The sequence below is a fragment of the Acinonyx jubatus genome, chromosome D3, assembly GCF_027475565.1.
Source record: "Acinonyx jubatus isolate Ajub_Pintada_27869175 chromosome D3, VMU_Ajub_asm_v1.0, whole genome shotgun sequence".
Taxonomy (NCBI): Eukaryota; Metazoa; Chordata; class Mammalia; order Carnivora; family Felidae; genus Acinonyx; species Acinonyx jubatus.
In genome coordinates, this window is record NC_069392.1 from 44,257,769 (window position 1) to 44,271,557 (window position 13,789).

Sequence of the window (13,789 nt, forward strand, 5' to 3'; positions counted from 1 at the left end):
CTCTCTCTCTCTCCCTCTACCTCTTCCCCTCCCCCATTCACACTATCTCTTTCTCTTCCAAGTAAATAAATAAACTTAATTTTTTTAATGACTAAATATGAATAAAAATAACGCCTCTCTTAATTGTCTCCATTCTTAGCTACAGCTTCTCTTCAAAGCTGAAAAAGTAGTCTGTGTTCAGTAGCTCTTCTGTATTATCTCCTATTCCCTCTAGTTGAATCCAATAAAGTATAGATTCCACTCTTCACCTCTCCACACCCCTGTGGGAGAGAGAGAAATCCCTCACTGACCTGTCTGGGCTCATATCGTACTACTGTTATAGCTTTTGCATTTTGATTCCCAGCAATTAAAACACCTATAGTTCCCTAAACATGCAATTTTTTTTTTTAATTTTTTTTTAACGTTTATTTATGACAGAGCATGAACAGGGGAGGAGCAGAGAGAGAGGAAGACACAGAATCTGAAACAGGCTCCAGGCTCCGAGCTGTCAGCACAGAGCCCGACGCGGGGCTTGAACTCACGGACCGTGAGATCATGACCGGAGCCGAAGTCGGACGCTTAACCGACCAAGCCACCCAGGCGCCCCTCTAAACATGCAATTTTGTTTGACATATCTGAACCCTTACACGTACCTAGAATCCTTCTTTCTGTCCCCAGCCCGTTTGACCTATCAAGTTCCTCTTTCTTTCCAGGGTCAGGTTAGGCATCGCTTAGTGTATCTTTCCTTGATATTCCCAAGGCAGATTTAGGAATCCTTTCTTTATGTTTAAATCAACACTTATGTGCACCTTTAATGTTCCTTTAATGTGTATCACATTTTATTGCAATTCTCTTTTTTACTTTCTGTTTCACCCGTATAAGCCCTGAACTCCTTGAGGACAAGAACCTTTTTTCCTTTGATCAAGTGCCTAACACATGCCTAGAACATAGTATGTGCTCCATAAATACCGTTGACTGGTTGAAACTCTGCATATATAAAGCTTTGTAAAATACTTGAACACAGGTGATTTCTGTATTTAGCTTAAATCTTGAAAATAATGCAGAGTTGAAAATCTCTTCTACAAAGTATATTGTCATAAAAGGCACTATAAATATGGTTTTATATTCATGCTGTAACTTAGGGCACAAGAAATCCAGCACAATTATATATGATTTTTTGGGTTTGTTTTTTCTTCTGAGTGACAATGAGAAAAATAATCTGCCCATTGCATTCAGTCCATTTAGGAAAAGTAGGAAATCTTAGTTGAAAAAGTTTGGCAGATGTAGATGTTAGATACCTGCAATTTATTGCCATTTGTAGTAGATATTTTGGACTTTTTGGCACAGATGTTTTGCACAGAATTTTAAAATTATTCAGTGCTATCTTGTAAAGTGGTTCTTTGAGCCTCTTACTTTCCTTTTTTATATTTTTCAATACATGCCATTTCTACAGTTGTATAATTGGGTTTTTTTTTTTCCTAACTTAGAAACACATGGAACAAACCATTGTCCTACTGATAAGTCATCTTTTAATTTGGCTACAGTTGTTGCTGAAACACTTGGACTTAGTGTTCAAGAAGAATCTGTAAGTAATCGTTTAGTTTGGTGAAAATATGAATTAATTGGTGTCCTTTAGTGTTGGTGTTTAGAGTATTAAGCAAAAGAAAAAGTATTTTAGCCCAGGGTCATCAGATAAAGACCTAGAACAAAATTGATGTGGTTAGAAAGGCCTATTTATAGTCTCTACTCCAGCAGTCCCAGAAATCTGGAGTCTTTAGAATTCTTGGCATATAGGTTGTGGGTTGAGTCAAAATTTTAGGGAAGTGATGATGGCATAGAGGGTTTGGCCAACCCTTTCCTGTTTACTCTATCCTACCTACCCCTATCCTGTTCCATCTAACTGAAGACTTAAACCTTAAGGTTGGTTTCAGAATTTATTGGAATTTTTCAATATCCTTTAAATTAGGGTTTGATTTGGAAAAGAGGCTGAATTCTTCGGATTCATCTGATTCTGTGCCACCTGATTCTTAGGGATTGGGTCAGAAATTGATCCCATGAATTAATTTTTGTTGTTTTAGTACTTCTTTATATCAGACACATTCACTTTGTTTCTTAATTGGTCCCTAAAAATAGAAAACTTAAAATTGAAGAATTTCAAGTTTTATTTATTTAAGTTTTATTTTGATACCACTTTAAAATAGTATTCCTTTGCTTTAGTCAGTAAATGTATATGTGCTCCTACAAAATTGTCTTGCTGTTAAAGTTTTAAAAATTGAATTGAGGGGCACCTGGGTGGCTCAGTCAGTTGAGCATCTGACTTCAGCTCAGGTCATGATTTCACATTTTGTGAGTTCAAGCCCCACGTCAGACTCTGGGCTGACAGCTCAGAGCCTGGAGCCTGCTTTAGATTCTGTGTCTTCCTCCCTCTCGGCCTCTCCCTGCTGGCACTCTTTCTCTCTTAAAAATAAATAAACATTAAAAAATAAAATAAATAAAAATTGAGTTGATTTTTTCACTATGTTTAGATTTTTTTTCTTTCTAAGTTTTAAATCCCTCTTCAAGTGGTAATGGGTAATTTTTAACCTTTGAACTTTAAATGTGTTTTAATGGTTTCTAATTCTTCCTACCCATATATCTGACAAATAAGTAGTTTCAGCACCAGATAAATTAAGGGAGCTGATCTCTAAAGACATGTTTCTTGAGGTATGATCCACAGGCCAATAGCATCTGTATCACCTTAAAGTTTTATTAGATATAGAGAATCTCAGACCCCACCCAAGACCTAACTGCAAGCGAACTTGTGTTTTAACAAGATCCCGAGTTGACTTGAATGCATGTTAAAGTTTGAGAAGCACTGCTCTCTGAAGGAGTCTTTTAAATTCATCTTCTGTCAGTGTAAATAATTATCTTTATTCCTTTCCCCCCATCTAAATAACGTTTTTTGGAAGTTTATGGAGTTTTACATGAGTAATAGAATGTGCTTATGTAAAATATTGGGGCTTTTCTCTCTCTAAACTTAAAAGTGCTTATTTTTTTTATTGTGGTGAAATGTGCATAACAATTCAGTGGCATTTAGTACTACACAGTATTACACAGTATTACTACACACTACTACATCTCTGGTTCCAAAAAATTCTCATCTTCCCCAAAATAAACCCTTTACCTGTTAAACATTCAGTCCTCATTCCGACTACCCACAACCCCTGGCAACCACCAGGCTGCTTTTTGTCCTTATGGATTTAGCTATTCTGGATAATTCATGTGAATGGAATTTTGCATTATGTGGGTTTTGAGTCTGGCTTCTTTCACTTAGCCTGTTTTTGAAGTTCATCCAAATGGCAGAATGTATCAACATTTCATTCCTTTTTAAGAATGAATAATCTTCCATTGTATTTATATACTTTATATTTTACTTTTGAAGGAATCTCAGGGTCCCACGAGCCCTCTTGGTGATGAACTCTATCATTGTCTAGAAGATCACAAGAAACAACCTTTTGAGGAATCTGTAAGAAACAATGAAGATACTTTAAGGTAATTTGGGGCACTTTAATAATAACTTGCAGACTATTGGTGAGATCTCATTACAGTTGAGTTCCATATAATTAATGATTTCTCTCTATCAGCATATTGTATTAATTTTTATTTTAAAAATATTGTTCCCCAGTTCATGGTCAATTGAGGGCTTTTTGCATTACTGTAGAGAGAGGAATATTATTTTGGGGGTCTTTTTATACTTCTGTCAAGCAGTAGTTCAGAGTCCAGCCTTGTTACTCTGCCTCTATAAAGACCCAGTCATCCCTTCTGTGTTTGTATTTCCAAAAAAATGTTATATATGGATGTTATATAAAATGCATTTATAAACTTAGGTGAATTTTCAAGATTGTGTTGTGTCTCATATTTACTAATTTCAGAACATCCACTAACTAATCTTGTCTATATTTGTGTAGTATTTTGCTTTTTTAAAAGTGCTTTCAGCAGTGGGGCACAGGGGCTGCATAGGTCAGTTGGTTGAGCACCGGACTCTTGATTTAGGCTCAGGTCATGATCTCATGGTTCGTGAGTTCAAGCCCCTCATCTGGCTCCATGCTGACAGTGTGGAGCCTGCTGACAGTGTGGAGCTGCTCTCTCTCCCCCACTCTCTCTCTGCCCCTTCCTCTCATTCTCTCTCTCTCTCATTTATTTATTTTTGAGAGAGTGAGGAAGAGAGAGCAAGCGGGTAAAGAGAGAGGGAGAGAGAAAGAATCCTAAGCAGGCTCCACACTATCAGCACCAAGCCTGATGGAGGGCTTGAACCCCCAAACCACAAGGTAATGAGCTGAAATCGAGTTGGATGCTTAACTGACTAAGCCACCCAGGCACGCCTAAATAAATATAGAGAGAGTAAGAAGAAAGAAGGAAAGACAACTTTAAAAACAGGTGCTTTCGGTTTTAGATACATATATCACATTTAATTTGTCATCAAAGTAACTCATGAAAGTAGGTTTTTGATTACTCCCATTTTTAGTCAACAAAAACACAGCTCCCCAGAGGTTAAACGTCTTATTTAATACTACATAGCTGTTAATAACTAGAGCCAGAGCTCTTACCCATGCCACATCTTCTAACTGAAACCTAATACTCTTTCTACTACCATAACTGTCTCCTCTGCTAGAAGCAGGCTGGGTCTTAAGTTATGTTCAATTCTGTAGTATAAGATTTTTATTTTTTGAAGTTACTTATTATAAGATTTCATAACAACAAAAGAATTTAGGTCCCCACTGAATTTATTAAGCTATGATTTTCGTATATAGTGAAATTGCTTAAATTACTAGGAAAAATATTTATGGAGAGGAATATCAAGGTATTGAGATAAATTTACTGTATAATTTTCCTCAGCTTTTTGTCAGCCAAATGAAGAGAAGCTGACAACTCTACCCTATTTCAAATGTTGGTTAATAAATTATTTGAGTCTAATACATGGCTAAGACCTCACTACTAATATTCTATATTAGTGTAAATTTTCTCATATGCTTGTCTTTTAACTTTTACCCTATTTCTTTTTACCACTCTTTATTTTTTCAGGTTTTCAGATTCTAATTCAAAGACTCCTCAGGAAGAGTTAACTACTCGGGTATCATCTCCTGTATTTGGAGCTACCTCTAATGTGAAACGCAGTTTAGGTTTGAATACAAGTTTGTCCCCTTCTCTCTTAGAGACTGGGAAAAAAAACCTTTTGAAAACAGCACCCTTCAACAACACTTCTAATTCTAGACTAGGAAAAACAACTTCAAAATCTGAAGATAGTGCCCTTTTCACACAGCATAATCTTGGGTCTGAAGTGAACAAGATCATTAGCCTGTCATCTTCAAATAAACAGATGCTTATAAATAAAAATATAAATGAACCCAAAAGTGAACAGGATAGTTTTGATCACATTAAAGATGCTGTCACTGATAAACATGCAGTGCCATTGAAATCACTGGGAGGCAGAACATCCAAAAGGAAGAAAATTGAGGAAGAAAGTGAAGATGAAGGAAGCTACCCTCAGGCCTCTTTTGATAAAGAAAATGCTTTTCCTTTTTTACTGGATAGTCATTCTTCCGTGAATGGAGACTATGTGATGGATAAACCTCTGGATCTGTCTGATCGATTTTCAGCTATTCAGCGTCAGGAGAAAAGCCAAGGAAGTGAGACCTCTAAAGTCAGATTTAGGCAAGTGACTCTCTATGAGGCCCTGAAGCCCATTCCCAAGGGCTCTTCCTCAAGCCGAAAGACCTTAAGTGGGAGCTGTATATTAACCAGAGATTCCCCAGAGGAGCCCTGTTTACAGGCATGCGCCCTCCAGTCCTTGGATAAATCATCTCCAGATAATAAAACACCATTACAAATCAAGGAAGAAAATCCCATCTTTAAAATCCCTCTACGTCCGTGTGAAAGTTTAGAGACAGACAATCTTTTTGATGATGTGAAGGTTAGTGTCAAATGTTCAAGTATTTTTATTAAAAGAGTTGTTTGTGATTTTATCTAGATGCTAATAATTCTTCCTGTTTTAGGGAGCTGATTCTCATGAGCCAGTAAAAATAGGCAGGTCAGTCCATGGAGCATGTGAACTTACATCTGTTCTTCAGTTAAATCCATGTAGAGTTGCTAAAACAAAGTCTGTACAAAACAGTCAAGGTATGTATACTATAAATAGTATTTTCAAAAAAAAAGTATTGGGGCATCTGGGTGGCTCAGTCGGTTAAGTGTCCGACTTTGGCTCAGGTCATGATCTCGCAGTTTGTGAGTTTGAGCCCTGCATCGGGCTCTGTGCTGACAGCTCAGAGCCTGGAGCCTGCTTCAGATTCTGTGTCTCCCTCTCTCTGTGCCCCTCCCCTGCTCCTGCTCTGTCTCTCTCTGTCTCAAAAATAAATTTAAAAACACTAAAAAAAATGAAGTATTTCCATTCTTTTGTAATGACTTTGAGTGTTATAGTATATACATTCTTTGGATATATTGAATTGTTTGGGAGAAAATGTTATTTCTTCCTGCATATTTGTGTTTATGGGATGATTCTCATTGGTTTCATTTTACATATGATTTTCCTGCTCTCATGCTTTTTGAAAAAATGAATTGAGTAATTGTCTTTAATACCTACTTTTATATGCGATAAAGTGGATTTACTTTATCGTGGATTTACTTCTTCCATGTTATTTCTTATTTTCTTTACAAAAGCTTTAAGAATTTTAAACTATATGGAATTTTAAAATACATAAAGTAGAATTTTCATCATCCAAACTTTGTTCCTCACTCCATAGGTAGCCTGTCCATATGTATATATCTATTAATGTGGGGTTTTTTTAAGCTTCTTGTTAGAAAATCTTTTCTTTGCTTTTAATTAATATGTATGTTAATTTTTTCATAATTTTGCTGTGTTTTTAAGGGAGTCTTTTTTTGTTTTTTGGCTACGAAATTTTTCTGTACTTCACATGCAGTATTTTTTCTTTTATTCTTCTTTGCAAAGTGTTTCCTTCATTCTGGGTTTATTTTCTTTTTTTCTTGAAGCACATTCTTTAGTTGTTCTTCCAACTAAAACGCTTTGTTTTTTCAGAAAGTTTCAGTTTCTGTATGAAAAACCTGTTTTCACTCTCACTTCTGATTTTCTTTTACATTTTTGATTTTGGGTTTTTTGTTCATGGTTGCTCTAGGGATTATAGTATACCTGTGTAATCTTTCTCAATCTACTTAAAGTTAATTTTGCCACTTTGTGTTCCGTGGCTGTGCTTTATATAGTTATCATGTATGCCCACATGCATTGAAAACTACACAGTGTTACAGTTTTAACTTTTAAAACAATTTTTGATACAAAAATCACTCATTCAAGTGTACAGTTCATTTATTGTGTATCCTCACAGAGTTGTGCAGCTGTCATTGTAGTCTAAGTTTAGAACATTTTCATCACCTCAGAAAGAACACTACCCATTAAGTTAATATGCAAAATGTGTGAAGAACTCACACAGCTCAACGCCAAAAAAAGCAAATAATTCAGTTTAAAAATGGGCAGAGAGGGGTGCCAGGGTGGCTCACTCGGTTGAGCATCCAACTCTTGATTTCAGCTCAGGTCATGATCGCAGGGTCGGGGGATCGAGCCCCACATCAGGCTCTGCACCAAGTGTGGAGCCTGCTTGAGATTGTCTCTCTCTCTCTCTCTCTCTCTCTCTCTCTCTCTCTCTCAAATAAAAGGTGAGGGGCAGAGGACCTGAGTAGACAGCTTTTTCAAGAAGGCATATGGATCACCAACAGACACATGAAAAGATGTTCAGTATCACTAACCATCAGGGAAATGCAAATTAAAACCACAATGAGATATCACTTTATACCTGTTGGAATGGCTAAAATAAAAAACGTAAGAAATAACAAGTACTGGCAAAGACATGGAGCAAAAGGAACCCTCCTGCACTATTGGTAGGAATGCAAATTGGTACAGCTACTTTGTTTCATTTTTTTGTTTTTTTTTTTTAATTAGCACATCTTTTATTTGTAAAATAAAATGGAAAGGGCCTTTCACAAAAATTAACTACACATACTTTTCAGAAGGAAAACAAGAGCTCAAGGTAAAAGATTACTTTTTCTTTTAAAAAAAAAAATTTTTTTTTTAACGTTTATTTATTTTTGAGACAGAGAGAGACAGAGCATGAACGGGGGAGGGTCAGAGAGAGGGAGACACAGAATCTGAAACAGGCTCCAGGCTCTGAGCTGTCAGCACAGAGCCTGACACGGGGCTCGAACTCACGGACCGCGAGATCATGACCTGCGCGAAGTCAGCCGCTTAACCGACTGAGCCACCCAGGCGCCCCAAAAGATTACTTTTTCTAGCGAATTTCTTTATATATATATGTACATATATATGTGTGTGTGTGTGTGTGTGTGTGTGTGTGTGTATACATATGTGTATATGTATACACACACACACACACACAATTTATTGTCAAATTGGTTTCCATACCATACCCAGTGCTCATCCCAACAGGTGCCCTCCTCAATGCCCATCACCCACTTTCCCCTCTCCCCCACCCCCATCAACCCTCAGTTTGTTCTCAGTATTTAAGAGTCTCTTATGGTTTGCCTCCCTCCCTCTCTGTATCCTTTTTCCCCCCTTCCCCTCCCCCATGGTCTTCTGTTAAGTTTCTCAGGATCCACATATGAGTGAAAACATATGGTATCTGTCTTTTTTCTGCCTGACTTATTTCACTTAGCATAACACTCTCCAGTTCCATCCACATTGCTACAAAAGACCATATTTCATTCTTTCTCATTGCCAAGTAGTATTCCATTGTATATATAAACCACATCTTCTTTATCCATTCATCAGTTGATGGACATGTAGGCTCTTTCCATAATTTGGCTATTGTTGAAAGTGCTGCTATAAACATTGGGGTACAAGTGCCCCTATGCATCAGCACTCCTGTATCCCTTGGGTAAATTCCTAACAGTGCTATTGCTGGGTCATAGGGTAGATCTATTTTTAATTTTTTGAGGAACCTCCACGCTGTTTTCCAGAGCAGCTTCACCAGTTTGCATTCCCGCCAACAGTGCAAGAGGGTTCCCTTTTCTCCACAGGTACAGCTACTTTGGAAAATGGTATGGAGGTTCCTCAAAAAATTAAAAATAGAATTACCATATGATCCAATATTTCCACTACTGGGTATTTATTTACTTAAAAATTTATTTACTTAAAAGAATAAAAATACTAATTCTAAAAGATCTATGCACCACTATGTTTATTATATTATTATTTACCATAGCCGATATGAAAGCAATCCAAGTATCCATAAATAATAGATAAAAAAGATGTGGTTATGTATGTACAGTAGAATATTATTCAGCCATAAAAAAGAACGAGATCTCGCTGTTTGCAACAACATGGATGGACTTGGTATAATGCTAAGTGAAATAAGTCAGAGAAAGACAAATACCATATGATTTCTTATATGTAGAATTTAAGAAGTAAAACAAACAGAAGAGGCAAAACCAAAAGACTCTTAAACACAGAGATCAAACTGATGGTAGCCAGAGGGGAGGAGAGGGGTGGGGAATGAGTGAAATAGATGAAGGGGATTAAGAGTATGCTTATCTTACGAGCACTGAGAAGTGTATAGAGTTGCGGAATCATATTGCACAGCTGAAACTAATGTAACAGTGTATGTTAATTATACTTAAGTTAAAAATTTTTTCTAAATAAAGAACAATACCCATTACCAATCATTCTGCATTCCTCCCCTCTTCCCCAATCCTAGGCAACCACTAATCTACCCTCTGTCTCTATAGATTTGCCTACTCTGGAGTTTTCATATAAATGGAATCATATAATATATGATCTTTTGTGACTTAATTTTACTTTCATTTTTTTCATTATTACAAATAATGCTGCTATGAGCATAGCTGTTGACTTACAGTTTTATGTAGATGTATCTTTTCATTTTTCTTGAGTTACATAGGAGAAGAATTGTTGGGCCATATGCTAACTCTGTTTAACCTTTTGAGGAACCATCTGCTTTCCAAAGTGGCTACTAGCACATGAGGTTCCCACTCTCCACATTCTCACCAATGCTTGTTATTATCTGTTTTTTACTCTAGCCATCCTACTGCATGTGAAGTAGTGTCTCATAGTGGTTATGATTTGCCTTTCCCTGCTGGCTAATGCTGTAGAACATCTTATTGTGTGCTTTTTGGCCATTTGTATATCTTCTTTGAAGGGATTGTCTGTTCAGATCCTTTGCTCATTTTCAATTGGAGTATTTTTCTTATTATTGAGTTGTAAGACTTCTTTATATTCTCTATGTCCTAGATAGTCTATTTAGCAGATATATGATTTTCAAATCCTTTCTCCCATTTGTGGATCCCATAATGGTTTAAGAAATTTTAAAATCCATTTTTAATTCTATTTTTTTCTCCTTATTGAAGATGTATCCTTTGAAAATAACCAGTGGAGCATAGATCCAGGAGCAGACCTTTCTCAATATAAAATGGATATTACTGTAATAGATACAAAGGTAAGTTAGAAAATAAAACCAAAGCACATGTGGTTATTCTAGTAAGTTGTTAGTTACCTTCCTCTCCTAACTCACTTTGTGACTGTAACATAATCGATTACATACTGCTTAAAACCTGCATTTACTCATTCAGAAAACTAAGAAAGAAAAATACTTTTTCTTCTAACTTTATGATGCTTTTGATAATAACTCTTTTGGCTTGTATTTAGGTTCTGTGTAGTTAAAGAAATTCTTTTTCACTTGGTAGCATATTCCTGAAGTATTTCACTGCTGCTGCAGTATAAATTGTTCTTTGTGTACGCTGATGTTCGTTACTGTGAGGCAGGCTGGAGAGGAAGGGAGGAGAGGCTCAGGGAGTTCAGTGGAGCGTACCTCTCCCTTCCCTTGGCAGTAGGCTTTCTTTTCATAGGCTTGAGAGAAGATGCTTGTACGTTGAAGCTAAAATACTTCACAGGCATATATGTATAAATCTATGTATATTCCTAAAGGGTAAAAATAAATATAACTTAATGCTGAAGTATACACTTAAAATATGGTTAAAATGGTCAATTTCATGGTGTGTATATTATACCAAAATTTTAAAAACATAAATATAAGGCCATGCAGGATAATTGTTAAAATTTTTGAATTTTTAAATATTTAGGATGGCAGTCAGTCACGATTAGCAGGAGGAGAGACAGTGGACACGGACTGCACATTGGTTAGTGAAACGGTGCTTCTAAAAATGAAGAAGCAAGAACAAAAGGGAGAGAAAAGTCCAAGTAAGATTTGATTTTTTTTTTTAATTTAATAAAAATGTGGAGGGAAGTTTATAGTCATACCATTACATTGATGACCACAAGTGACCTCTTCATCATAAACCAGGTTTTTTTCATCTTTTAATAATATTAGATTTTTCTTAGTAAAGCTCACTTTCAGTATTTCAAGGGAAAAAAATCTTTAGCCAAAACATTTTTTTTTCCGGAAAAAATTTAAATTGTTTCCAAGGTTCAGCAAACCATAGTCAGCTGCCTGTTTTATAAATAAAGATTTATTGGAACACAGCCTCAGTTATTTTGTTTATGTATTGCCTATGGCTGCTTGCATGGTACCATAGCAGAGTAGAGTAGTAGCTGCAGACCTTATTGGGCCCTCAGGCCTAAAATATTTCCTGTCTCACCCTTTAAGAAAAAATTTGCTGATCTCTGGTAATTAGATCTATTTTGTAAAAGGGAATCTTGAGAGTCCTGTTTCAGAAATATGAATTTCCAGAGTAATTTATAGGGTAAAAAGGGGAGAGTCTACCGAGAAGTATTTGTATAGATTTGCAAATTAGCAGTTAACTAAGAATAATGGTGTATATACTGAGCTACTCTGCCATATTTTGCTTCTACAGAAAAGGGGATTTGGCCAAATTAGGGGTCTACAGCCTTTTGTAAGAACTTAAGTCTTCATCTAGAGCCTTGATTTTCCAAAAGAGGTGGGAACAATGGAAGGATTTTGGTTGGCACCACCTTAGCAACACTCCTAACTACAGATGTGTATGGCATGAGAGCAACTAGACCAGGAATAGTGTCACTTACACCCTTATGTATTAAGGGGTTAGGACCTGCCACGGGGGATGCAGTGCCAAAAGCAAGGACATTCTCCAGTGATCAGCTGTTAGAAACTGAGGACATTCAGACTATATGTACATTCCCTATCTTCTTCTGAATATTCTTTAGTCTACCTGCCCAGGGCTGAAGCCAGTCTTGTCCTTGCTTTTTTTTTTGAAACACTTTATCTCTTGCTGCCCTAACTGCAGTAATTGAGAAAAAATTGTAGTAGTCTGTGCCTTAATTCTTTGTTCTTTAGGAATAAGTAACTACATGACCAAATAGCTAGCTGCCTACATTGAGAGGACAGTACCTATAAACAGAAAAAATCCTTTAACGGTGATTTATTGTCCTTTTATAGTGAACGACACTAAGGTAACTTTCTTCTTCAGAAGGTACTTTGCTTTTAAGATTACTTTGTTCTGGTACCAGCTCCTAATATTATTGAAAAAAAAAAGAAAAAAGGCAAAACTAAAATATGACTACTGTGGCTTCAAATGTATCGGGTCACTTCAAAGAATATGATAGTTTCCCAAATATGTTTGAAGCAAGAATCATATGGAAGTAAGTTTAGAATTTGAACTAATGAGTGGAGATAGTTTTGGCTACATAGATATTGTGCATACTATTGCTGTATAATAAATCACTCTGATAACATAGGGATTAAAACACAACAGTCATATTCTTAGCTTTCATAGTTTCTGTGGTCCAGGAAAATTAATGAGGATATAATCTATAATCTATGTTTTCAAGTATTTCAAGTCAGAAATCAGACCAACAGGTATGGTTCAGTCAGTAGAGCATGCGACTTTCACTCTTAGGGTTGTGAGTTCAAGCCCCATGTTGTACATGGAGCCCTACTTAAAAAAAAAAAAAGTCAGACCACCAACATAAACTAGGGGGGTGCCTGGCTGGCTCAGTCGGTAGAACATGTGACTTTTAATCTCAGGGTTGTGAGTTTCAGCCACACGATGGATGTGGAGATTACTTACCAAGATTTTTAAACGTTAAAAAAAAACCATAAAGTAGTGACTTAACATTGTGATTTACTAGCAGTATATACAGAATACTTGGGATACCTAGCACACTGCCTGGCACGTAGAAGTTGCATATTACTTACAAATTTGATCCTCAATGTAAAAAAAAAATTGTTTACTCATTCAGTAAATACAGAGCTGCAGTTCTATAAAGGGAAGTGTTTCAGAAACTGGAAATAATGAATAAACAGAACAAAAGTACCTACTTCATGGAACATGCCTTCTAATTTAAGGGGAAACAATCAAATGTGGGGTATGATAGATGATAAGTTGTGGAGAAAGATAAAACAGGGTAAGGGTGCTGCAGCACCATGGATTAGGGAAGTTGTAGTTATTTTATAGAGAGTAATCTTGGCAGGCTTCTGCTCTATCATGTTTGTTGGCCAACTGGATCTATTTCTGTTTTTTAGTAAACTGCTGTTTTTCAAAATGTGATTATATAGTGAGAAATGTAGTTAGTACTCTGAAGATGAATTGAGCACTTAGCATATCAAATAAGGAACTTGTTCCTTTTATTAATACTTTTATTAATTACCAAGTGTTAATGGTGGCATAAAATTAAGCAGATGAGCAAGGTTGTATAGATTTGAATGTCCACTATTTATACATATCTTATTTATTAAGCTTCATATTTTTCATCATTCTGATGCATTTTCTGTTCCTCACAGTTTTTTGATAGTACTCATTT

General features: G+C 36.2%; 1 protein-coding gene across 7 annotated transcripts in view; it reads left to right on the plus strand.

Moving 5' to 3' along the window:
- The window catches only part of RBBP8 (RB binding protein 8, endonuclease), a 110,656-nt gene that overhangs the window by 81,340 nt on the left and 15,527 nt on the right, over nt 1-13,789 (plus strand). For all 7 annotated transcript variants that reach the window (XM_027068631.2, XM_027068633.2, XM_053206271.1 and 4 more), the window contains 6 exons: nt 1,467-1,564; nt 3,401-3,510; nt 5,041-5,929; nt 6,012-6,135; nt 10,402-10,490; nt 11,134-11,251. In XM_027068631.2, the coding sequence (XP_026924432.1) occupies nt 1,467-1,564; nt 3,401-3,510; nt 5,041-5,929; nt 6,012-6,135; nt 10,402-10,490; nt 11,134-11,251 (1,428 nt within the window). The remainder of the gene's footprint in view (nt 1-1,466; nt 1,565-3,400; nt 3,511-5,040; nt 5,930-6,011; nt 6,136-10,401; nt 10,491-11,133; nt 11,252-13,789) is intronic.